Source organism: Lotus japonicus, chromosome 2, assembly GCF_012489685.1.
Source record: "Lotus japonicus ecotype B-129 chromosome 2, LjGifu_v1.2".
Taxonomy (NCBI): Eukaryota; Viridiplantae; Streptophyta; class Magnoliopsida; order Fabales; family Fabaceae; genus Lotus; species Lotus japonicus.
The window spans coordinates 74,092,514-74,119,144 of NC_080042.1; the positions used below are offsets into that span (position 1 = coordinate 74,092,514).

At 38.1% G+C, this 26,631-nt stretch overlaps 3 protein-coding genes and 1 non-coding gene across 6 annotated transcripts; 2 read left to right on the forward strand and 2 right to left on the reverse strand.

Moving 5' to 3' along the window:
* The first annotated feature begins 12,539 nt into the window (after positions 1 to 12,539).
* LOC130739479 (COBRA-like protein 1) lies at positions 12,540 to 14,590 on the forward strand. Its single transcript, XM_057591769.1, has 4 exons — positions 12,540 to 13,464; positions 13,554 to 13,698; positions 13,790 to 14,058; positions 14,162 to 14,590. The coding sequence occupies exons 1-4, from the start codon at positions 12,855 to 12,857 to the stop codon at positions 14,407 to 14,409; spliced, it is 1,272 nt and encodes a 423-aa protein (XP_057447752.1). The 5' UTR covers positions 12,540 to 12,854; the 3' UTR covers positions 14,410 to 14,590.
* A 563-nt stretch (positions 14,591 to 15,153) lies between these two features.
* LOC130739480 (hyoscyamine 6-dioxygenase-like) lies at positions 15,154 to 19,606 on the reverse strand. 3 transcript variants are annotated; one of them, XM_057591772.1, is made up of 6 exons: positions 19,333 to 19,606; positions 18,969 to 19,219; positions 17,904 to 18,225; positions 16,901 to 17,127; positions 16,717 to 16,803; positions 15,731 to 15,857 (listed from the first exon to the last, which is right to left on the reverse strand). In XM_057591772.1, exons 1-5 carry the CDS (start codon positions 19,549 to 19,551, stop codon positions 16,725 to 16,727), a joined length of 1,098 nt encoding a protein of 365 aa, XP_057447755.1. In that variant the 5' UTR covers positions 19,552 to 19,606; the 3' UTR covers positions 15,731 to 15,857; positions 16,717 to 16,724. The 3 variants fall into 3 exon arrangements, with proteins under 3 accessions (XP_057447753.1, XP_057447755.1, XP_057447754.1); XM_057591770.1 differs by lacking the exon at positions 16,717 to 16,803 and having other exon boundaries at positions 15,154 to 15,857; XM_057591771.1 differs by lacking the exon at positions 15,731 to 15,857 and having other exon boundaries at positions 16,529 to 16,803.
* A 2,528-nt stretch (positions 19,607 to 22,134) lies between these two features.
* TRNAI-AAU (transfer RNA isoleucine (anticodon AAU)) lies at positions 22,135 to 22,208 on the reverse strand. Its single transcript has one exon. It is a non-coding gene; the product is annotated as a tRNA-Ile (tRNA).
* Positions 22,209 to 22,277: 69 nt separating this feature from the next.
* On the forward strand, positions 22,278 to 24,787 carry LOC130739481 (uncharacterized). The gene is made up of 2 exons (XM_057591773.1): positions 22,278 to 22,437; positions 24,299 to 24,787. Exons 1-2 carry the CDS (start codon positions 22,325 to 22,327, stop codon positions 24,516 to 24,518), a joined length of 333 nt encoding a protein of 110 aa, XP_057447756.1. The 5' UTR covers positions 22,278 to 22,324; the 3' UTR covers positions 24,519 to 24,787.
* The last annotated feature ends 1,844 nt before the right edge of the window (positions 24,788 to 26,631 follow it).

Consider the following 26,631-nt stretch of genomic DNA (forward strand, 5'->3'; position numbering starts at 1 on the left):
ACGATCGCTGGCGGGAGGACCGTCGCCACACGCCGAATACTGACAAAAAGGAGACGCTGGCCGCACGGAAGAAAGGAGCAGAGGAAACCTTTAATAAGGATCTTGAGCCGCCGGTTGGCACGATAAATACAATTGCAGGTGGTTTCGGTGGGGGTGGTGTAACAGCCTCAGCAAGGAGAAGACACGCTAGGGCGGTGACGTCGGTGCAACAATACGAGACTCCTTTTGGGTTCCAGCATCCCGACATAGTAATTTCAACGGCAGACTTTGAGGGGGTTAAGACGCACAAGGATGATCCTATAGTCGTCATGATCAGGATCAACAGTTTCAATGTCCGCCGAGTTCTTCTGGATCAAGGCAGCTCTGCTGACATCATCTACGGAGACGCATTCGATCAGCTGGGATTAACGGATAAAGATTTAATGCCTTATACAGGAACTCTGGTGGGGTTTTCAGGCGAGCAAGTTTGGGTGCGAGGATACATAGATTTGGACACAATCTTTGAGATCGATGAGAATGTCAAGCTCCTTCGTGTGAGATACCTCGTGATACAGGTCGTAGCTTCATACAACGTCATTATAGGAAGGAATACACTTAACCGTCTTTGTGCGGTAATCTCCACGGCTCATCTGGCGGTTAAGTATCCGCTGATGTGCGGAAGAGTGGGAAAGATTGCAGTCGACCAAAGGCGAGCCAAAGAATGTTACAATAACTGCCTCAGCATGTACGGCAAAAAAGGAGTTGGCGAGGGACATCGGTGTCATGAAATAGAGATTCAAGAGGGAAATCAGAACAAGAGGGGTAAGCAGGAGCTCAGGATAGGAGAGATTGCCGGTGAAAAGGTAAAGAGACAACGGAAGAATCAAAGACAGGTAAAAGAGGTTGAGGAAACCAAAAGAAAGGGACTGTTCACAGACATTATGGCAGAGGAGCGCTGGGCAGGGATAGTTGATGATCTAGAAAGGTACAAATTCAGTAGAGGAGTGTTGGCAATTGAGCCCAGGCTCACGTCTGAACAGGAACGACGTTTGAAAAAGTTGGTAGAGGAAAATTTTGATCTCTTCAGCTGGAGCCCTAAAGATATGGAATTTTGGAAACTTCCGCAATTCAGGACACCAGCTCTGATAAGCAAGGGACCGAGCGTGCGGGAGGTAAAAAGGGTGGTGAGCCCAGGGGAAGACTTAAGAATTCTCCAACGCCAGGGAGGCGAGGAGAAAAGAACAAAGTTGTTTGGACAAGATTGGGATAAGCTAGAGGCAGGGCGAAGAGACCCGACCTACCGCATCAAGGATAAGGGTAAGGCCGGGGCAAGGCAGCGGAAGTCGGCATGAGGATAGGTCTTCAAGGGAAAGAAAGGTAAGAGGAGCGTGCAAGAGAGCGAATTGACAACCCCCTGGCAAGAACGCCAAATCTGCGACGGCATGGAGTGGGTGGCGAGCACGTCAGGAACAAAGGATGAGGTTTTGGGCACGATACTTTGACCTGGAAGTTCGTTGACAAGGGCGAGAGCGCGGCAGAAGGGTAAGATCAAAACAAGTAGGATCAAAAATAAAGATGCACTCTTTTTCTCCGACACGAGAGTTTTTTAATGAGGCATCCCTCGATGTAGAAAGAAAACTTATATTCAGATGAAATGCAAAAGGATATTCATTAGCAATACTCCTAACTCAAATAACAAAGATACGTTCGCCCGGTGAGAAAAATTCTCCGAAGGTGGCAATCCCAACACGACCTTGATGTCTGGGAATCGCTCCGGGAAAGTCCGGCGCGGACCGCTGCTACCTAGTTAGCAACTCAATTAACACGTCACGTTTGCTCGGTGGGAAAAATTCTCCGAAGGTGGCAATCCCAACACGACCTTGATGTCTGGGGATTGCTCCGGGAAAGTCCGACGCGAAACGCTGGCCTCTCATTGGCGATGTGTGCGGGAAAGCGACTCATCCCCAAAATGGGGTGGGTCTCTTATCCCCTTAGTCTCCCCGAAATCTGGGAATACGAGGCCTCCCCGAAATATGAGCGAGAAAATAAACTAGGCATAAGTCTAGGTAAACCCATATGGCCATTGGGCCCCCAGCAGTGTAAGCCCTTGGTGGGATGAAACCGCCAAGGCCACACCTGCTCTTACGGGAAATATTGGTGTGAATAAAAGCCTCAAAATGAGTAAAAGTCTTAGTTTCTTCGGCACACCTTCAAAATCGCAACACGAACGCAAGGCGAAAATTCCTACAAAATTGCCTAAATGGCGACAGGCAAACGCAAGGCAAAAATTTCTAAAAAATTGCCTAAATGGCGACGGGCGAACGCAAGGCGAAAATTTCTAAAAAGTTGCCTAAATGGTGACGGGCAGACGCGAGACGAAATCAAAATAAAGAAAATATATTTAATATTAATTGATTACAAAAGATGATTAATAAAAGGGAGTTTAAAAAAAAAGAACATAGCTATTTTTACATTGAAGATTTTTCCCTCTCAATTTCAGCAGCGGCGAAACGCTCGGCAGTAAAACCCGGAGGATCGTCAAGGCCAACAAGCCCATGCGAGGTAATCTTCTTGAAAGCTCTCATTCCATCAAGGTTAATTCCTTGATAGAGATGTTGAACCTGAGCCTTGGCGAGAAAGAAGCCGCGGCCACGTTCTTCCACAACCTCAGCAGCAATGTCGGCTACCAACCTGGCTTGAGAGGTTTTGATCTTGGAGTCCATATCCGCGAGGGCCTGGTCTTCTGCCTCAAGTTGTGACCTCACATCAGCCAAGGCCTCGTTCGTCGCTCCCAATTCGCTCTGAAGGAACGCAATTTCCTTGCCTTGAACGATGCAAGCGGCCCTGCCGGCGTTGATTGTCTCCGTTTTTGCCTTTACCTCCTGCTGAAGTTCAAACCAATCCAACTCCAATCCATCCATCCTTTCCTTGCAAGTAGCCAGATCGTCCTCGTGGTAGTTCATCTCAACGCCTACGTTGGTCAGTTTCCTCCTTTGAGTTGCCACCTGGGTCAGCAACTTGTCCCATTCCTTGTGAGCCTTCTGCGTGGCCACGCGGTGACCTTCAGCCTCTTGTTGAAGTTTCTCCACTTCTGCGGAAGAAACTAAGTCTTGGGATAGTTGGGCGAAGAGGCACCCCGCTCGCAAGAGGTGGTTGAGGGATTCCTGCGCTGCGATGTCAAGATCAGGAATCTCAGCTGCTCTCATATTGCCGGGAAAGGCGTTGGACAACATAAAGTCGATGGTGGAAGGTTTTTGGCTTGGTGAAGGTCTCGTTTGATCGCCGGTAGTTGCATAGTTGGTTTCAGGACTTGGGGGGGCAAAAGACTTGCGACGCTTGGGGGTTTGCGCCTTCGTCCTGAGGGCTCACCGGTCGGGCGAAAGATGCTCCAGCCGGGTTCGCCCCGACTAGATCAGGGGAAGGAATTGTTTGGGGAGAACTTTCAGGAGGATGTTGACCAGCGGAAACCCCCTCTGGACAAGGTGAGGACTCAGCACCGCCCAAGGGCTTCGAAGTCTCTTTGCCCGCCAGGTGTGGGGCGGACGCTTCGCCAGCTGGAGGTTTCTCGCCCTTCTTTTTCTTCTTTTTCAACTTTCGAGGCGAGGAAGTCTCGACCCCAGATTTTCCCTCTGGATTGGAGTTAACTTTTTTTGATTTCTGGGACCTCTTAGGGGGAGAAGGCGGAGCCACGTCACCATGGGATCTGGGAACCGGATCGTCAGTAGGCTGCAATGGGGCGACAACCAGTGTAGCCTCATCAGACCCAACTGCGCCCGGAACAGGGTCAATTGAAGAAGATCCTTTGACCTTCTTCGACGGAAGAGCGACAGTCTCGGTGTCAGAATCGGCGACGACGCGTTTCCTCTTGCTCACCTGGGTATTGAAAACAGGAGGAAACTCGAGTGAATCGACAGTTAAGGCGCGCTGTAGTGCAGCCGCAGTAAAGTCAATCCCTTATAGGAGGGTGCGGAGTGTGTTTTCACGAGCGGCTTCGAGCAACTAAGAGCATTCACAGATGGGAAACCCGACGAGGAAGCCGAGGATGGCTTTGTCTTCATTACTCAATGATGCATCGGATGGCGGAGGAACGTCGCAGGGATCCTCGGTCCAATAAAAAGGAAATGAAGCAGTCCCATCCCGGCGTGTGAAAGCTTCAGGATAGGAGGGGTGCACGATTATGCGAAAATATCGGCGCCCGGGCCCCATCTTGATATTGCTCTTATAAGGTTGGAGACGCTGCGGACCCGTTCGAGACTTCAGGGATACCCACCCGGGAGTCTCAGATTTCAAGGATCTTGGCTCCACGCCGTAGAGGTAAAAGAAATGGGAGGTTTTGGCTTCAAGGTTGATGGCATCACACAGAATCTCGTAGCATCGGATGAAGGCCCAGGCGTTCAAATGAAGTTGGCTTGGGGCTACATTGATCTCTCTCAAAACCTGGCAAAGAATGGGGGAGAAGGGTAGTTTGATCCTCAGGTCAAAAAAGAAGTACTCATAAACATAGAAGAAGTGGGGCTCTTCCGCGCCTTGTTCGAGTGTGCGACACTTCCAGGGGCGACGACTGCTCAAGCCTCGGCTGGTGATAAGGACATCTTTAAGGGATTTTTCATGGCATAACCCTCCGACCCGGCGGGCCAGCTCGGCGATAGATTTGTCGGTGGACAACTCAGAGGGTTGGCAGATGGCTTTCAGAATGGGTTCCATGGTAGCAGACAAAGGGAGGGTGGAAAGGATTTTGTGCTAGAAGGCACTCTTTTCACTTTCATCAAGGGGAAGCCCCCCGGTAGGAGGAGGAATGGCCGGGGCGCGGGATGTTTGAGCGGGGCTTTGGAGTCGAGAGGATCTTTTGGTGCGGCGTTGAGAAGTCATCTTTTGCGAAAAGGGACTTGGACGGAAAAAGAGAAGATGCTGGAGTAACAGCTTGGGTAACTTTGCGAGATTGTGGAGGGTTTCAAAAGTGGCAAGTGAGAGAAAGAAGTTGAATTTAAAAGTTATGATAAGAAACGGTTGGAAAATCGTGCCCCATCATGGCAAAGGTGGAATGATTACCTCAGAGGACGTGGCACAGATTTGGGGAAAACGGGGGTACCGCATTAAATGAAAGCTGCAACGGTTGCTACTGATTGATGGAAATTCAAAATTGCTAAAGCTATGACGCGACTGGAAAGGACATGTCAAAGGCAGCGGTTGAGATTCTGTGGATTCACTGCCCCTGGCGTCACTTCAAGGCACGTGCACAACTATGCTGACGCGGGCGCGGGCAGACTAAAAGCCATCGCCACAAGCCTGCTTGTGGACTTGGGTCACCCGGAAGAAGACGCGGCTGGAAATCCAAAGTGTTGATCGCAAAGGCATTATTTATCAGGCCATGTTGGCCATTGCTTTTCATTTTTAGATTTTAAGTTTTTAAGTCTTAGTCAGAATCCTTAGGAGTCTCACCTTATTTCTTACTTAAAGACACATTTACCTCTCATACTTCGAGTTCGGTGTCTTGTGGACTGGGCGAGACCCCAAGGTCCCTCGCCCAGGAGATCTGACCTTGGGCGGGGGGCGCGCCATGACCTTGGGTCTCCTTTCCCGAGGCCCAACTGGCCCATTTGGATAGGATAGAGGCGCCAAAGTCCAATTCCACCTCTATAAATAGGAGGGAAATACCAATTGTAAGGGACTCTTAGCTCATTTGAGAAGTAATAGCATTGAAATTCAGTTATATTTTTTTCTCTCTAAGCGGTTAGAGCTTCTCTCTCTCTAAGCATTCACATCACATTCCCCACACTTTGGGCACTACCTTCCCTCTCTATGTTCTAGCACAGAACATTTAAAAAAAAATATAGGTGTTCAATTCTCTCCTCAAAGTGAGTACTTTCGTATAAGTGTAAAAAATTTAAAACCTATTTTCTCTACTATTTTTAAATTTGTTTGAAGCTTCATTTCCAATGAGTATATATATTAATTTAATCATTGTTTCAAACTTATTTTTGACTATTTAACATGTCTCCAATCAATGTTTGGTGTTCAATTCTCCCTCAAAGTGAGTTTCTTTTAGTAATATTTTCATATAGGTGTTCAATTCTCCCTCAAAGTGAGTTTCTTTCAAAAAAAAAAAAAAATAGGTGTTCAATTCTCTCCTCAAAGTGAGTACTTTCGTATAAGTGTAAAAAATTTAAAACCTATTTTTTCTACTATTTTTAAATTTGTTTGAAGCTTCATTTCCAATGAATATATGTATTAATTTAATCATTGTTTTTTGTGTATATAAGTGTCTATTGTTAAAATGTACCCAAAAAATTAAATACTTTAATTTATGTTTAAAATTTTATTTTAGTCCCCTATTTTATTTTTTCTTGTTCCGCCACTTTTAGGCACTCCTCTAAAATAATTTTTTTTATGTGATTGATGTGCTAAAACATCCTTTACCTATGAGCTAAAATTACGAAATTAATTCACTTATGCATGGGAATTTTAATTTTATTTTTGATAGATGCATTTGAGGATTTTAAGAAGAAAAGAATAACATTGGTGATTGAATAATGAAAACAGCTGCATAGCAATGACATGGTTGTCAAGCAATACGTATTTCAGTTCAAATGCATCTAATCAACTTTACGCACATTCCAATACACCAAAAGTAGAAGTAACAATTTCCTTCATTAAATTGAAAGTAACTGAAATACAAACACACTTGTTTTGTAAAAGTTTATGCTGGTGGTGATACACAAAAATGCACCCAACATTCCTCTTTTCACTTTGCCTGCGTGTCATCTAAAATATGATTCTACCATGCATCTTTCATGGTTAATAGGCAAGTCTCACCACTTTTGCAAAAAGTAAACAAACTCTTTCATACATGTTTTACCATTCTAATTTATACCGTTGGAGCATGACTCATTTAATCACTGATAATTCATCTAATATTGGGTGGCCTCTACGGTGTAACTTGCACCAAGCAAAAGCAAAAATTACCCATAATAGTGGGTAAGAAAAGAGACATTACAATTTAGTCCCCCACCTCTATCCTAATTCCCTCAACCCCAACTTCTCCTCTGACCACCGTAACCAAATCACCAACCTCAGGCGAGCTTCCCCTTCTTTAGCCAAGAGCCCAAGATCAAAATCCATCATCAACAGCAAACTGCGCCAAGATCCTGGGAGTTACACCGTACTGGTTCCACCAAACTGCGCCATCATCGTCGGTGGCACAAGAGAAGGTTGTTGTAATGCAGTGTCTCTTTGGGTGGCGACGCACCTCCTCCGTCGCTCCTCTCTTCCACCAAAACTCCAGCACCGGCAACCGGCGCAGCCACCTCTATCGAAACTGTTCGGTCTAGAACTCCGGTCAGGGCTAAGCAACTAGAAAGCAATCACAAGATATGGCAAAGTAGCAAATGAGTAAAAAAAGTGTTGGATTCCCCACCGCTTGGGCGGTGTCCTCTTTATATATTATGAGGTTTTGACCCGTTCGGATCATGGGTCGCCTGGCCCAATAGTACAAAGTCGGTAAGCCCACTAGCTTACAAAGTTCGTAAGCCCAATAACAGTACAGAAACCCAGGTCCCAATCAAAATCACATCGCCCAAACCACCATCCAAACCACATCAACCTTCCATGGAGCTTTTTGGTTTCCAATTTTTGAAATCTCAATGTTTCCTATTAATCAAGAGAAGCCCCAATATGATAAAGTGATTGAAGCTCCTGAAGATCTGTAATCATTGAGATGAACAGCGGCGAGCTTGCAGGCAATCAAGTGCATGGGCTTTTAAGTCATTTATTTATTAAATTTTAAATATATTAAAAATCTTAATTATTTCTTATTCCATCAGTGACACGTGTTATGTTAAAAAAAAAAAAGCTTGCTGGACCTTGTCTTGCGTATTGATTGCTGGCTGATTAAGTTTTCTTGACTTCAATTTTTCCTATTAACTTGGTTGGCATATTCTTGTTATTTTGTTTATTCTGTTCCTATCTTTTCCACCTCTTTTCCTTTTCTCCTTTCTGTAACTTATCTACTTTTCTCTTTGTTAGAAGTCCCATATTGGCTAGAGATAGAGCATAGATAGCCTTTATAAGGGTAGTGCAAACCTCAACTCTTGAGCTAGCTTTTGTGGTTGAGTATAGGTCTCCCAATTTCTAATATGGTATCAGAGCCTATCCTAGATCCATTTGTTGTTTGTTGTGGAGACTTCCCATATTCGGGGCACCCGTTGTTGTTGATCCCACGTTCCAGGTTGTTCAGTCCTGGACGTGAGGGGGTGTGTGAGAAGTCCCACATTGGCTAGAGATAGAGCATAGATAGCCTTTATAAGGGTAGTGCAAACCTCAACTCTTGAGCTAGCTTTTGTGGTTGAGTATAGGCCTCCTAATTTCTAATACTCTTTTCTTTTCTATCTTCTCCTTGTACTTGCTTGTGCCTTTTAAGTTTTAATGATGTTATGGCTTTAAAAAAAAACTCCACCACTGAATTGATTGATTCGGGCATTAAAGGACAAGAATACATTCTCATTCAAGCAGGGTTGGGCATTTCCTCGCAAAGTGTACTTTAATGGTGATGAATGCATGATGCCCCCACCGACTCCTACCCATTTCTGCCAAATTCTGCTCCTACAAGCCTAGTTTCCTTCCAGGCACTCATCTTCTCATTACTCATCTTTTCTTTTCTATCTTCTCCTTGTACTTGCCTGTGCCTTTTAATGATGTTATGGCTTAAAAAAAACTCCACCACTGAATTGATTGATTCGGGCATTAAAGGACAAGAATATATTCTCATTCAAGCAGTGTTGGGCATTTCCTCGCAAAGTGTACTTTAATGGTGATGAATGCATGATGCGCCCACCTGACACCTACCCATTTCTACCAAATTCTGCTCATACCGGAGAGGACATTTCAAAAAAAAACGTACGGGAAAGGAGAGAAAAAAAAATTGTAACAGTAACATAGTGGCTCTTAGAGTTTGTAACACATCAACGTGATGAAAGGAATAATGAATCAAATTCAGGTTATTATTATTTTTCTTAGCAGGTACATGTATAGATAACAATTGCAAACCAGAATGATTCATTCTATCTCTTTCAACCACAGCAAGAAGAGATTTCTCAGAGTGCGGATAGCTGGGGTATGAAGCTCTAAAGAAATAGATTAATATTGATGAGTAACCCATTATAAACTTGCATCCCCATTTAACGGTTAACCTACCCTACTAGGCATACCCTCATATGGTTTATTTAGCCGGTAATCTTAAGCGCTGTAGAGTGTGGATCGCTAGATTATTTATTTATCAGATGAGAGCAGATACCACTCACTGGGCATATATAAATAACTCAACCCATCATGAGTTACTCATCAAAAAAGCCTTAGCCCAATAGACATAGACAAGTTGTTAAGCTCTACAATTAATATTAACTCTTAGTAATTGATATATTAATAATTCAAAGATTATAATACATTCTAATTAAATGATTAATGTTAATTCATAAAATATCCAACATCCCTCACTTTACTCCGTGCCACATTCTCTTGACCACCCAAATTGTTATGTGATTTTGGGACAATTTGGAAGTTGTTGTATTTTTCTTTTCAAAGAGAATTATTATTGAAATAAAGAGAACATGAGAACACCCTTCTCATGAGATAGGTCATAGTTTATAGTCCACAAGACTTAGGAAAGGATAAAAGAAACTGAAATAAGAAAGAAAACAAGAAAAGAACCAAGTTCCAACGACAACTACAAACAAAACACAATACAACATAAAACATCAGCAAAAAGAGGCTAACGAGATTGAACAGCATCAGGACAGCCAAAAAGATGGGACCAGTGGCAGCAAGCATCTAATCCTGCGCAGTAGACATATCCAAATTAAAGGCTTTGTCCCAAGACTTTGGACTTCTATTCATCAGACCTCCATGGACATTCTGGCACTTCTTTCCAGTCGGATGAGATTGTCAATCTATTATAATCTCCTTGCAACGCATCCTGCACAGTAGACATATCCAAAGGCTTTGTCCCAAGACTTTGGACTTCTGGGTGAACTAACCCTGATGTTCTCTCAACCTTGACAGCATCCCTACTTTCCTCCTTAACAACTGTTGCCTTGGTCTTTGTTGAAACCTGATGATGATTACTTTTCTCAGGAAGTGCGATGTACATTCCTCTTTTGTTTTCTGGTGGAAATTTAGCATTGCCTTCAGAATCCGCTTGAACAATGTCCGCAAGCTTTCTCTTTCTGTCATCTACAGGCAAAGCCTGTTGACCACGTCCGTTTGGTAAATTACCTTCAGCGCTTTTATTAGCACAATCAGGATCAGTAATATCCAGCTTGTACCTTCCACATCCTTTTGGTAAATCACGACGGGTTGGAAATCTACGTCGCATGGGTCGACCAAGGAAAGTGCGGTCCAATATTGGCGTGTTTGCCAGATCATCATTTGATAAAGTAGGCTCATCCAGCTGAAGAGATGAGACCACAGGATTTTCCTTCTTCAAACCACAGCCAATTGCTTGATCAAGAGTCTTCGTGCCACCCTCTAAATGTTCAGCATCCTTATCCAGCTTGAACCTTGAAGCAAATACTCCACATCCTTTTGGTAAATCACGACGGGTTGGAAATTTGCGCCGCATGGGTCGACTGCGGCCCTTCTTTTCCATCAATGACCACAATTGATAGAGGAATTTGCAATGTGTGAGTGGTTCAGGAAGATTCGAAGAAAGGAAGAAGAGTGAAGAGTGAGAGAGAAAAGAAGAAGAAATGGAAATGAGGCGCTTTCAGAAATCTCTAATCTATGAACTATGAAGTATCATGTAATATTAGTTTTTTTTGTGGAATGAATAGAAGGAAAAGATCATTGTTTTCTCATAGGCATGCATGCTTTTTTTTTTACTGGTCCATGATGTTCAAACAAGGGTCAAGATCTAAAAGCATGTGGGGTTCAAATGAATGTCACTGTCTGTAAAAAAAAAAACAGAGTAGAATATATAAAGATGATAATGTAAATAATTATGTAGAATGAATGAAGAAACAGGGTGGGTTGGGTAGAGGCTCTGCAAAGGCGCACCAAATATTATGCTATCCTAATCAGCCCATCATTTTCATGCCCTGTCATTGGAGCCATATAACCTCAAGTCCTCAACCCTCAGATCTCGTGGGTGAACTTGAAATATTCCTGCCTGGATTCTGGAAATATATACTTATGCTCATTTAATTTGGTGAAATTTTGGCCACAACACATGATCACAGCTCATCACTATGCTCATTTTAATTTATTTTTTTACATTTATTTCTATCATATAAAAAACCTACACATTTTCTCATTTTTTTCTTTCTTTTTTTTAGAATGCAAAATTGTATTATATATAGTAAAGGGTACTAGAAGTACCCCAGATACAGATGAGAAAAGGAAGGCATAAAGCCAAGATACATCAGCCCACAAAGTGAGAGCACCAACCAGAAAAAGGGACAAATACACTGCAGATTAGCACAAGAGAAAACGTGCCTCTAAAGCTAAGTTAAAGTAAAGGCAACAAACAAATAAATGGGAAGTGCTTGGTAAAAGCAACAGAGGAAAACAGAATCTAAGGACAAACTAGTAGGCATTAGCTTCCAAAGCAACCAGATTCCGATAGAAAGGCCATACAATTGAGACATGTGATTCCCATAAAGCTCCACCACTACTCCTATCAGTACCCAGATGCAACCCACTATTGGATTGTATTTGTGAATTGTGATAGTCTATGACGTAATTGAATTGAGACCATGATAATATTATGGGTTTAGGTTTCAGCTAGCTTGTTGGTTTTGTCATTTTATATTTTTATTTTCAAAGAAAATAAAGCATAAGACTGAAATATATTTGGTTGATATTTAAAAAACGTTTTTTAGAAAATATTTCTTAAGATATAATCAAAATAAAAATTTAAAAAATTTGTATGAAAATGAGCTACCATAACCATCATTACCATCAATATCATTGTCACCACCACCACCACTGTTACTACTATTATCATCATCGCCTCTATCATCACCGCAGTCGTGTTTGCTGCTCCGCCACCGGTGATGGTGGAGGTTGGTGGTGGTGACAATGGTGCTGATGGCGGCTATGGAGGTGGTGGCAATGATGGTGTCAGTGATGATGATGGTAAAAATGAATACTTTTAAACAAAAATATTTTCTAAATTTGAACATAAAATTAGAAAAATAAAAACATAAAATATTTTTCAACCAAACAAGCTCAAGTCTAAAGGTTCTACCTTTTTTTCCATTTTTAAATTAGTCTCAAGGCTACTATAGTTGATTTCTGATTTGCTTGGTGTTTTGTTTTCATAATGGAGTACCATTAATAAATTTGTTTATGAAAAAATAATGAATATATATAGCATTTAATTTCCTTATTTTTTTCATTAATAAAATTATTAATTTAATATCATGAAGTATTTAAAGAAGGTAAACAAAGTTGGGAAATGATAGAACGTGAACACCTTTTTTACTTGTTTTTTGTCTTAATTTTTACATTTTTTTTATAGGCCAATTTTATTTTTGAAAAGCCGAGGTTAAAGAATAAATAATGATAGCAGATAGGGCTGCTAAAACCCATGTACAAGGGAGGGAAAAAAAGACAAGAAAAAGGAGAGCAAAAAGCCCAACTCTAGTTTATCTAACTAATTCCAGTCCCAAAAACAGAGGAGGTCTGCGAACAGGGGAGAGCAATGCGTGAGAAGTCTTTCTCCAATATACTATAAATAAGAGCACGGTGCTAAGTGAAAACAGAGCCTTCCCACCCCCTCTGTGCAAGAGTGCAACTGCAAACCCACGAACAAGAAATCAGCCACCAAATTAGGATTCTTCCATTCCCAAATCACAACTGAACTAGCACCCACAACTTTTGGTATGGACTCTCTGCTCTTGTTTCGGTTTGTCCTCCCATGCACTCTCCTCTTGCTTCTGCCTTCATCATCAGAAGCTTATGATCCTCTTGACCCAAACGGAAACATCACAATAAGATGGGATATACTAAGCTGGACAGGGGATGGTTATGTTGCTGCGGTAACATTAAACAACTTCCAGCAATATAGACATATCCAAGAACCTGGGTGGTCACTAGGATGGACGTGGGCAAAGAATGAGATAATCTGGCAAATGATAGGAGGGCAAACCACCGAGCAAGGAGACTGCTCAAAATTTAAGGGACAAGTGTCCCCACATTGCTGCAAAAAGGATCCCGTTGCGGTTGATCTGATTCCTGGAGCACCTTACAGTGAGCAGGTTGCAAACTGCTGCAAAGGTGGGGTGCTCACCTCATTGAAACAAGATCCGGCCAATGCTGTTGCCTCATTCCGGGTCGTTGTGGGTAGAGCTGGTACCACAACCAAAAGTGTGAGGTTGCCGAAAAACTTCACCTTCAAATCACCTGGACCAGGATATACATGTGGACCAGCAAGAATTGTGAAACCCACCCGGTTTTTAAGATATGATAAAAGGAGAGTAACCCAAGCAATGAGTAAGTTATTGGACTCCTATGTTCCATTACTTGTGTCTTAAGTTATCCATTTCCTACTTCAACCTTGACATTGATCTGATTTTTTGCAGTGAGTTGGAATGTGACATGCACATATTCACAATTTCTAGCTGCGAAAGCTCCTACGTGTTGTGTGTCCCTCTCAACTTTCTATAATGATACTATTGTATCTTGCCCAACATGTGCATGTGGCTGCCAATCAGGGAACTGTGTAGAGTAGGTTTTTATTACCGCTTATGATATTCTACTAAACTGAATGAAATGAATATCATACACTCACATCTGTTCATTTTGTGTGTGTTTGCAGTCCAAATTCGCCAAATCTAACATCAGTTATTTCCAACCCTGGAAATAACGGCATTACATGCACTAGCCATTCATGCCCAATCCGAGTTCACTGGCATGTGAAGCAAAACTACAAGCAGTACTGGCGAGTGAAGGTGACGATTACTAATTTTAATTACAGGATGAATTATTCTGATTGGAACTTAGTAATCGAACACCCAAACTTCGACAATCTGACCCAGCTTTATAGTTTCAACTACGGGTCATTAATTCCCTATGGGGGGTCAATGAGTAAGTGTTATTTTTCCTAATTAGCATATATTCTTAGTTTTCACAATAGAACGCCAAAATTTTTAACTCCTCAGAAACTAATGATCCAAGTTGATTTCAACAGATGATACAGCAATGCTTTGGGGAATTAAGTTCTTCAATGATTTGCTCATGCAAGCTGGCCCTCTTGGTTATGTACAGTCAGACCTGCTTTTTGGAAAGGATAAGTCAACTTTTACTTTTCATGAAGGCTGGGCTTTTCCTCGGAGGATCTATTTCAATGGTGACAATTGTGTGATGCCACCACCTGATGTTTATCCAAGGTTACCGAATGCCGGTTCGCAGCAAAAGGCTTCCCCTTACTTGCTTTGATGTTAACATTTTGGGTAATCCTGTGGATTGAATGACTTTGGAGAATAACAGTCATGTTGACTGATAAACTAGATCTTTTATTTTTAGGCCCTTAATTGTTATGTTTTTAGTTCATGGTAATGTAGTGAAATGAATGATAGACTTCATTGATCGTATATGTACGTGAGACATGAATTATTCAGTATGGCACTGCAATAACAGCACCAAGAATTCATGATTCAGACAAATATACATTTATCACATGTTTAGTGCAAAAATTGCTGCCTTGAGTTTCACTCGCTGTTTTCATAGAATGACACCTATTGTAAGTTACATGGTTTCAAAATTTTCAGAGAACAGTTCTGACACTCTATGCACCAATTCCCCAAACTGCTAGCATTATGGGTACTAGGCTTGTAGGAGCAGAATTTGGTGGCTGGAAGGAAACTAGGCTTGTAGGAGCAGAATTTGGTAGAAATGGGTAGGTGTCAGGTGGGCGCATTATGCATTCATCACCATTAAAGTACACTTTGTGAGGAAATGCCCAACCCTGCTTGAATAATGAGAATGTATTCTTGTCCTTTAATGCCCGAATCAATCAATTCAGTGGTAGAGTTTTTTTTTAAAGCCATAACATCATTAAAAGGCACAAGCAAGTACAAGGAGAAGATAGAAAAGAAAAGAGAAAAGTAGATAAGTTACAGAAAGGAGAAAAGGAAAAGATAGGAACAGAATAAACAAAGTAACAAGAATATGCCAACCAAGTTAATAGGAAAAATTGAAGTCAAGAAAACTTAATCAGCCAGCAATCAATACGCAAGACAAGGTCCAGCAAGCTTCTTTTTTTTTAACATAACACGTGTCACTGAGGGAATGAGAAATAATTCAGATTTTTAATATATTTAAAATTTAATAAATAAATGACTTAAAAGCCCCTGCACTTGATTGCCTGCAAGCTCGCCGCTGTTCATCTCGATGATTACAGATCTTCAGGAGCTTCAATCACTTTATCATATTGGGGCTTCTCTTGATTAATAGGAAACGTTGAGATTTCAAAAATTGGAAATCAAAAAGCTCCATGGAAGGTTGATGTGGTTTGGATGGTGGTTTGGGCGATGTGGTTTTGATTGGGACCTGGGTTTCGATAAAGGTGGTTGCGCCAGTTGCCGGTGCTGGAATTTTGGTGGAAGAGAGGAGCGACAGAGGAGGTGCGTCGCCACCCAAAGAGACACTGCATTACAGCAACCTTCTCTTGTGCCACCGACGATGATGGCGCAGTTTGGTGGAACCAGTACGGTGTAACTCCCAGGATCTTGGCGCAATTTGCTGTTGATGATGGATTTTGATCTTGGGCTCTTGGCTAAAGAAGGGGAAGCTTGCCGGAGGTTGGTGATTTGGTTACAGTGGTCAGAGGAGAAGTTGGGGTTGAGAGAAAAAGGAATATTATGTTATTCATCAAATCCTGCTTCCTACAAATAATACATCATTAAAGTAAGATTAGTAGTACATCTATGGTGTTTTATTAATTCATCTAAGATTGTTAGCACGTGCATAAGATGCTTCCTAACCTACGTTCACATGATTAGTGACAAAAATTCTCTGCTCTTAATTAAGGTGATTTATTGAGCTTATAAATGATTGTTGCAAATCAGAATCATGAATTCATGGAGGTCTGTGTTTGAATGCGTGAATTCACAGACTCAGGTTGACTTGATCCCCTCGTTACACTAAAAAACCTAAGGCCCCTTTGACTCTGACTTGCTCAATCTGTGTCGGTGGAAAATTATATGCTCAAAAAATTGAAGGGATCATGGCTCTTCCAATGGATCACATGTCCAAGTTAGGGATCATTTCAAAAAGGTTCTGGCCCAAGAATTTGGGCTAATCATCACTGAAAATTGCACAATCCAATTAAAAATTTAAAATCTAATATTGGTATTCCAAATAAGTGTCCATAAGTAATACCATTAGCTTTTTATAAATCTTAATGGTATTCCAAACAAGTGTCCTTTAGTTTCAAATTAAGGTTCAAAAATTTATAAAAAGCTTATGGGTAGTATATGTATTTTACCTACTTGTCAATTACATACTTGAACTCTAGATTTATACTTAAATTAGAACAACCTCATGGTAATATATGTATTTTTAGAATTTTCCTTCAATATATGCTATTTCTTACTTTCTCATATTTTTGCAATGAAAGCACAGTACATATTGTAAACAAATCACTTCTGCCCTACGTGAGAGGGAATATTATTAAAAATAAAACTTAACAATAGTTTATCTTGGTTTGGACTTTTCTAGTTCATAATTGACAACTATGCTCACTTTTTATTTTAAAAGCTGGATTTATCCTCTTGGTCTTGAGTCTGGTGTACTGTAGTATGTTTTTTCGCCCTTTTCTGAGGCCTAGCTCTGCCATCGTAAAAAAAAAACAAACAAACCAACAAAATAACAAGCTTGTTAACTATGCTCAACTTATATCATATATGTATCACTCCTTTAAACTTACTGCAATTCTTCTTCAATCTTGGGGCCCTTCTCAAAGAATTGTCTACGAAACTCTCCAAATGTCATGGATTTGTACACTGGCAGAGTAGTTTCATTCATCAAACATTGTGCAGGTTCTATGATGCTTTCCATTGATGGATAGATGAAATAGGCAACACTTGTGCGCGCTGTTGTCAAATTCGTCACAACCCGGTGTTCCGCACCAACCAGCCTTCCATTACTGATTATCTGAATTAATTAATTATAGCTAAATTTAAGTGAATCATTAAAAAAATATAATCCTTGAAATTAATTGATCAATGCTTACAATGAAGAAGGTTAATAGTCAAAGTTACTCAAAGATTAAGCAATACCCTTGACTTTTTTATAAAAAGTAATAGCCATGACTTGATATTAAAATATGAATTGAGAAAATGTCTTTAATTCTTTAGCTTAAACGTGAAGTAACGTCCCTGTATGATAGCTCAAGTGGTAGGAGTTGGAGACATATGAGTTGGGTAGGGGGAGGTCTAGGGATACTTGTTGAAAATTACGATCACAATAAGATTTTCTTAAAAAAATTATAAATATATACTATGTATATATATATAAGCTAAGAGGAAGACAATCAACACTTATTTTAACTGAATTTTAAATAATTTTCTTTTATTAATTAAATTTTATATGAATCTCACTAAATTGTGAGTGAGACCAGAAATGGATCTATTCGCAATGCTTCGTGGGAAGTTGTGGAAGTTGCCAAAAAAAAAACATTTTCTCTTGCATTACAAATATATCATGTGTATTGATTGCCTCCATAAAAATTGTATACTTTTATACTATGATTGTGTATATGTATGTGTGTGTATGTATATTTTTCCTACAACTTTAAGTTTTGGATGGATTTGTCACCCAGTAAAATCCTTAATTTTATCAGATCACACATAAATTTTAACCAACAAATAAGAAAGTGTTATAAATAGAGTGTTATAGTATTGTTGCTAGCATTTTCCTAATTTAATTACCTGTAAGAGTAGACCAATGTTAACCACAAAAGCATTGGGAAGAGGCTCAACTCCAAGCCATTCCCCATCCTTGAGGACTTGAAGTCCCTGAACCAGCTGGTCTTGAAGCAGAATGGTGATAACGGTAGGGTCCCTGTGCTTGGCTAAGCCCAAGGTTAAGCTTGGCTCAGGGCATGGAGGGTAGTGATGCACTAGCACATGTGGACTCCCACTAAGCCCACCACAGAAATAACGTGGGTTAAGCCCTAACCCTTCACAAAATAGCTCCAAGATTTCAAGTGCAAGCTTCCTCAATTCTTGTGTATATTTTCCAACCACTTCACTGAAAAAATTCCAAAAGAAAGCATCATCAATTAGTATATAAGCCACATCATTTTCCAAAACTCAATATGCATTCTTGAAAGTCAATTGAAATACAGGATTATGATATCCTCTCAATTGACTCTGTCAAGCGAAAGTTGTTACCGTAATGCAATGTTGAACAATAAATTAATTTTTTAGTTTTATTTGGTCGACTATGATGTCAATTTTTTTTGTCTAATTACAGAAAACATTTCACTAGAGAACGTTTATTCGCTTTCACATGACAAACGTTCACATGATAATAACCCCAAATGCATCAAATATAATAGCGTATATCAAGTATTGAAATAGACATCCAAGATTGTATATTACAAATTAATAAGTACTACTCAAATTTGTAATTAAGTATTTTTAATATTGATAAAGTGCAAAAGAAAATTGAGAATATTCAGAAAAATAATTGAAAAAGTTTTTTATAAATAAAATTTAGAATATTCATTCGATTTTTTCAAAATATTGCAAAGAAAATATTTTTGATTAATGATTTATAAAGAACTCATATTATTTGATATGTTTTGAAAACTTTAAATTTTGATTAAATAATAAAAAAAACAATGAATAAATCATCTAAATTAAAGTTTATTATATTAAATTTATTTGACCTAAAGCCATGTCTTTTTTGCTCAGAAAAATTAAGAATACCGCGTGAAGGATAATAACCTTAATTAAGTCTTAACAAGGCTAAAACAACCAGAAACTAACCGGTATTTGGTTGGTTTCTCAGGCCAATACTTCATGTGATCCCCCGATGAAGGACAAGGGTGTGATAATGTGTCCTTCCAATATTGAACCGCATCTATCTTGTAATTCTCACTACTTGTATAGAGCTTGCACCTTCCATTTGGGTCCTTAGAACATTCATTTACCTTCTCCTTGGGAGGCATGGCGTGGAATTCTTTAAAAATGTTCAACGCTTCATCCATTAAATCCTTGGAAACTCTATGGTTGATCACCTGTGTACCATATAGTTAATTATGTGGATTATGATGAAAAACTTTTTTAAGTAGTCTGTGTATGATAATTCATACTATTGAGGAAAAATAAATTGATCAAAACATGTTATAACCTGGAAAAAACCATAGTCCTCGGAGGCTTTCAGAATCTGTTTTGTGGTATGAGCACGATCATTGTGTCCTCCAAGATCAATCACAGGAATTGTTTTACATGAATTATGGTTCGTGACCTTAGAGCCAGGCCTGCTTTCCAGGGGTTGAACATAAGATAGGGGCACCGAGGAATGATCATGAGACCAAGTTGAGACCAGCCTCTGATCCAAGCTTTCCATGCCTACCCTCTACAACTTCTGAAGAAAAATAAGAGTTATGCCCTCCTCTTCTTATATAGTTGACCAAATATATATGTGAGATGTTGTCGATATGGTCCATGCATTTTGCTTTTTATTTTGAATTTTTTTTGTTTAATTTTTTTTGTTTGGGGGGGGGGGGGGGGGCGGGGGGTTACAATACTATAGGGATATTAAGTTGCTTCGTAGTATATAGAATATACTTATATATTAATAGGAAATTGCAAGGACTATTTTTTTTATTCATATCAAATTTTAATGGTGAGATGGAAATTTTTTAATTTTTTCTTTGACGTTTGGAAATTCTTTCATTGATTATAATTAAGCAATCAATGGTCCCCGTAGGATAGCTCAAGTGGTAAGAGACGGGGGACATATGAGTTGAGTAGGGGGAGGTCCAGTGATCGATTCCTGGTGGGTGCAATTTATCTTTTCGATGTACCAAATAAAAATTAAGCAATCAATGTTGCATATAGTTACAATATTTAAATTTTGAATAATTAAAAACTGGAAATAATTTACATAAAAACATGAGTTTAATGGATATGCACTGACAGTGTAAAATAGTTTTACACAGACATCCAATTGAATTCCGCCAAATCAGAAAATATCTTATTCTTTTAATTAAAATTAAAGTCAAATGTAATTATCTCTCTTATGTGGCATGCTTTGATTGGATGACTGTGTAAAACAATTTTACACTGTCAGTGCATATTCATTATGTCCCTGTCTCTCTTATGTGGTAAATATCAACCTATAATAATTTTTTATGACCCTGTCTTATTTTAAGATTATGTCTTTTTTCAAAAGGAGGAATTGTATTAATGAAGATCAAATGCCTTATTACAAGATTTGGCAAACAAACATCAGTAGTAATACTATTTACAAAATATACTTTATTTTAATTAAAATAAAAAACAAATGATATCGTTCATCATATGTGACTTAGTCTGATTGAATGACGGTATAAAACTGATTTGTGCTAATAGATAATTAGTTTTGTGATGCTAGCTTTGTAAATATATATTAGAGCAACTATATCATAACCTGCTTTTTTAAATATAAATCAAATACAAAAATTTAAATAAAAAATATGTAAGTTATTTTAATGAAACCTTACAAGTAAAATATGCATTTAAAATATGAATTGGGAAAAAGTCATGGATTGACGTTAATGTCCATTTTTTAAAGGAATAGCGTATATCTTTCTCCATTCAGAAATTAACTTAAAGATTAGAAAGACCTAGAGAATTTTTTTGATTAATTATACCAAGTTTGGTAGGTGCTGGCTTCCCCCGAATGAGACGATTCCCTGTTTATTCAGCAGATTAGTTGCCGTATGCTGAATTTACAACTCATAATTAATCTAGAAGAAATGGCAAAGTTATTTTCCACAACTCATGAGTAGTCAACTTTTCATACTTATTTATTAAGTTGATTATTGACAAAATCACCTTAGATAAGAAAAGGAGATGATAGCTAGTACGATACTATATATTTCACTCTAATACTACTTTTTGACTCATTAACATTTGGATTTTCATATACTTTTTATTTTATTTTCTATGTTATAGTTTAAAATAATTATAATTATAATGATAATTCTTATTATTATACTCTCTTGATATTTGTGTAATAATTTTAAAATATCATAATTTTTTTCTGCTGAATAGTCTAATTATAAAAAGAAGCTAAAATACTATATTTATAAAGAGTTCTAATAAAATAAATAAATTTCTTTGTTTTGTATATTTTCACTTAATTAACAAATGTGAATGGGCATAATAGAAATTAGAATCATTTACCAAAAAATAACATGCAGTTTTTTTTTGAAAGGAGTAACATGCAGTTAAAAGCAATCAATTCTATTTTCCTCTTGTAAAAAAAAGCAATCAATTCATATTATACACTACGCAACTCATTAATACTTAGAATTTAATTTCATTTTCAACAATTATAAAACTAATCCCTCGAGACTTTTATATGACATTAAATGGGTAGGCTCCTAACAAATATTTGTCTATAAACACTGTTTAATTATTAACCTCTCAACTAAATACTGGAACTTAATTATTTAACAGCTGTGCTATAACTTGTTAGTATATAATGAGAATACTTTTCAGCCGCATTTGTGACTATTTTCTAAATGTAGCCGGCTATATTTGACATTTGCCTGCATTTGTTCGATAATGCTTATACTTTTTTGACCGACCAAAATTTAAAGCTCCTCTAACATAGTTTATTCTTTCATTTAATCAAAGTTAATCACGTTGGCATATTTTGTTACTAAATATAGGATTGGATGACGTAAATGTCAAGGACTAAATCTGATTGAGCTTAAAGTATAAAAGACTTTGATCTATGCAATTATAATCAAACCATGGACTAAAAAATTGATCATTTTGGAAACTATCAGTGAGAAAAAAATGGTAACTAGCCCGCTTTTATTGGGCCTACTTGTTTATGGCCCATATTGTTGTACAAACAAGAAGCGAAAATGCATTTTGTTAAAGTAAGCCCATAAATAAAGTAACGAGAAAATAGTTAAAAATGGTTTAAAAAAATTGGCCCATGCAGGTCTCGAACCTGCGACCTTCGCGTTATTAGCACGACGCTCTAACCAGCTGAGCTAATAGGCCATGTGATGAATTTGTCTTTTCTAAACTATATAGCTTAAACAAATATAAGTTATCATTCCTAATAAGCGAAACGAAGCGAACACAGGGCACTGTACGGAGTATACAGAAGGAAGAAAATGGATAACATCACAGCCAGTGAAATAGCTGGTTTGGGAGTCGGTGTTCTGCTCCTTTCTGCCACCATTGCTGCCCCCAAAATCGATGCTTTCTTCTCTTCTTCCCAGCGCAGGTTCTCTATCACTTTCATTCTTTTTATTTGTTTTCAGGGTTTCATTGTTTCATTAATTCATTTTTAGTACCCCATTAGAGTAGTTTTTACCCCAACAATTTCTTTGAATGTTCATTCCCATTTTACTAGCTATTTCACTGGCTGTGATGTTATCCATTTTGATGTTGACTTACTCAAACTTGCTCTCTAAGAGCTTAGTAGTTTGATTAGGAGTAGCTTGACATTTTTCATATAATCAAAGCAGAAAGAAAACCATGGGTTCACATTAAAATCTAATTATATACTTACTATCCCATTTCCAAAGGTTTGTTCAACATATTAGAGCCTGCCCTTAAAGGGGAAGAATGTGACTGAGACTTGTCAATTACCAAATTAACTTAATCAAGCACTGGATTTTCAAGTAATATGTGATTGTAAGAGATATGCTCTATCTTTCCACTTTTAAAATCAATCTTTGAGGCCACAGGTGTATTAGCTAAATGGATGAAACAAGTTCTTTTTAATTCAAAGTTCTTCATGTTGGGGACTATACCTCTTTATCTAAAAAATAGAATAAAAAAGAGCATGTGGGATTCTAATGTCAGAACCATCAATTTTTTGTAGTTATTTTGCGTAGAAGAATAGGGGCGGTAAAGATTGAAATTTGCACCTCTTGGTAATAGATAATTGAGGTTCTGATAGACTGATACCATATCATGAATGATTTATCCCAAATGCTTAAGTTGTTGAGTGAATGAATGTATATGAAATGTTTAACATTGTATTTTAAACAATCAAAATCTGAAAGGAAAAATCACAAATTCTTCTTAAATATTGAAAAACACTGAACAGGCACGATACAAAACACATTACCCCTCAAACAATGTTAAACCTCTGTCCCTAGATTGATCCTGTAATTTTATGAAGAGAAATTTTGAATTCCATTGTTTTGTTTCATATGCTAGAAAATTGTAATATGAATAGCCTAACAAGGTAAGAGAGCAGTACATTTATACTCCGAAATTTTGCCACAATACTGAAAAAGTATGTTCAGTACAATCTCAGTTGACTAGTTCAGGTACTCTATAATCTATATGGTTAGGACCTAGGAGGATTGTCCATGTTTCTTTTAAGTAAGTCGAGGAAGGACCAGAGTTATTCTATTCAACTAGAGAGGTAAACCCTCGCCCCACTCCTGACTGCATAAGAAATGAAAACCCAGTACCATCCGAGCTAACAGTTGACAAAGTAGAGCAACTCTTGGTGTTCATGGAGTTCAGTATATTTTCTATACAAGGTTTCATCTCATCATCAAGATGTTGTTATTCGACTATTTCTTTGCATGCACTTCTATTTCTTTTTTTCCTGGCAAGTAATAGAGCCACTTTAGCATCTTGGAGTCTCAGTTTCCATCAAGTCCTAACTTTTTCAGTTGGTATTATTAGATCATATGAAAATTCACGTGGGGCATGATGCTATCAGTCCGGATAATGGTAGGAATCTGATGCAGCAAATATGTCAAGCATGTTGGAAAGAATATATGTGGTAGACTGCTTCTTATTTTGTTCGAGTCGTTTGCTGCCCTCACTTTAGCATTCTTAGTAGATTGCTTCACTATTTTATTCTTTTTCATGGCATTGAATTTGAACCTTAGCAGACTTGAAATATAGTCCACTCATGTTGAAGTAAACTCCAGTGACTAGACTCTTAACAGTGGCCACAAAATGGTTGTTATTGTGATAAAGATAATGCATTAGATTCTTTTAAAGTATTATGATGAGAATTATATTTCAAACAAACTCTGTAGTGAGACATTGGTTTTTTAAATTGTTTTCTGCCTCCATCTTTTTTTGACATATATAATGTTACCCTTTACTTGCAGTTCATTAGGGATGTGCAAGCGATGTGGCAACATCAGAAGATTGGCTTGCTCTAGATGCAAAGGAACCGGGTTCGTCAAAGAAGGAGGATTATTTGGTATTAACCTAGTGGATGATTTGTATGAAACAATTGGTAATCGCGAATCAACGGTGAAGCAGATAGCATGTGTGAAATGTCAAGCGAAAGGTTACTTTTCATGTCCTGATTGTTCTAAAGTATAACCATAGTTTTTATCTTATCTGCATACAAATATTCTTGCTCACATCATTTAATCATGCCCTGTAACATTGTGATTCTAACCTCTTCAGAGATGGTGGGTATGTAAAAGCAGTTTGTCTTCTGCTCCTAATATAAATATGTGTTATGCATTGTTGCAAAAACAAATATAATCAGAGTCCTGCTTGTGTTGTCAGGATTCCTGTAAGTTTTGTGGTTACTTTCATTTGAACTTCATTATTGATCTTAATTTGTTAAGTTCTTAGTTCTAGCACACCGTGGGGCATCTTTGTTTCTTTATAGGAAACACTCTATTAGTGCATTTATAAAAATGGAGACAAATTAGTGTTGGAAGAGGAATGCTATATGTGTATAATTTTGTTTGGTTGTATACGAGAGACATAAAAATAGAAGAGATGGAAGTCGGTTACAAATTTCGTAATTTTTTTATTTGTTTTCTATAAATAGTTCTATTAGTCAACTAAGATGAGATTAAGTAACTTCATGGGTAACTCTATATGCACAATATCCCCCGTGGTATAACTATGTTCTAAGAGGACTTTTTTTTGGGGATTAAAATATGTTCTATGAAAATGAGTTTTGGTTAAAATGTTGAAAAGAAAAACAAATTAAAGGGCAGTGACATACTGAAGTAACCTCTATGGTAGTTTGTTAGGGGCCATAATGACATTGGGGAATAGATGCTGTTCCTTTACTATAGAGCAGGGAGTCCTTATATATTCCCTTCTCGTGGTAACAATGCAAAGATAGAAACTAGCACTTTGTTGGAGATAAGCATCTCATGAGAAGAAACAAGAATAGGATTTTCAGTTTCTCTCAAACTTCAAATCATCGAATGTTTTGTGTTATGGACACCTAGGAATATGTGTGTTTGTGTTTCGATTAATACATATTTTCTAAATTAGTTTGAATGTGTTTTTGATCAATTTATGATTATTGTGTTATTGAAGTGAATGTAATTTTTACAAACTTGAATGTGAATATAAACACACTCAGAAAACCAAGGGAATGTTTGCATTTGAGGACAGTTGAAAATAAATGTGATTTTAATTCAATAGATGTCCTGAATAGTACAATAGTAAGATAGTGTCACACTCTAAAGATTAGGGATAAGGGATTAGGAATTGATACACAACTAAACCGCTGATAACCTACTAATGATTTACACTGTCGGTAAAATAGACGATGGTATTAATGAGGCAGTTGATGGAGTTACTAGAGGCTATTTATGTCATAATAGAGGTAGTTTGTTCAAGGGTATGGTTGATGACATTATCAACGGTTATGATCGTCGGTACTTGTCATCTACCGACTGTTCCTGTCACTTATCGACAACCATAACCCTCAATAATGGTTTTTTATTTTGAAAAAAAAATAGTAATGAATAAACCGTCAGTAATTAGGGGATATTACCAATTTTCCCATAGTGATGGTTATGGAGATGAAAAGGTTTACCATTACCTCAAAGAATTAAAGCCCCATTTATTTTGAGGATTTTTACAATTAAGATGGAGATTCTAAGGACTTACATAGCCCACCAGCAAGTGATGAAGAGGAAAGAAAGAAGAATCCCAAGTTCAATCTTTGTGGGATGAGACAGATGTGAGGTTTGAGCAAATCTCACGTTTTAGAATCATAAAACTTACATTTTTTATTTATGCAATTAGGATCATACACAAGTATCTCCATTTGTTCACAAGAAATGCAAATCTCATAAAGCTCCAACATCACATTAACAAAACTCGAATTATCCTTTGTCCACAACGTCATAAGCGGATCTTCAACACCACAATAACAAAACCCTTCTTTACACAATGATATTCTTCACATTGCTCACCAATGAAACTTGGTTTTCTCCTCCAATGGAACCACCTTCGGAATCTTAGGTAAATTATGGAATCAAAATCACTCATTTTGGACATAAATAATCCCAAGTGTACAATCACTATATAATATTATATATGAGGACCAAAACTACCATTAAACTAGATAAATGGATAATTACCAAAAAAAGCTAAATAAATAGATAATTTTCTGATTTGATATAAAATACTACATCATCACTAATGATTAGACATTGCAAGTGGTTGAATGTAG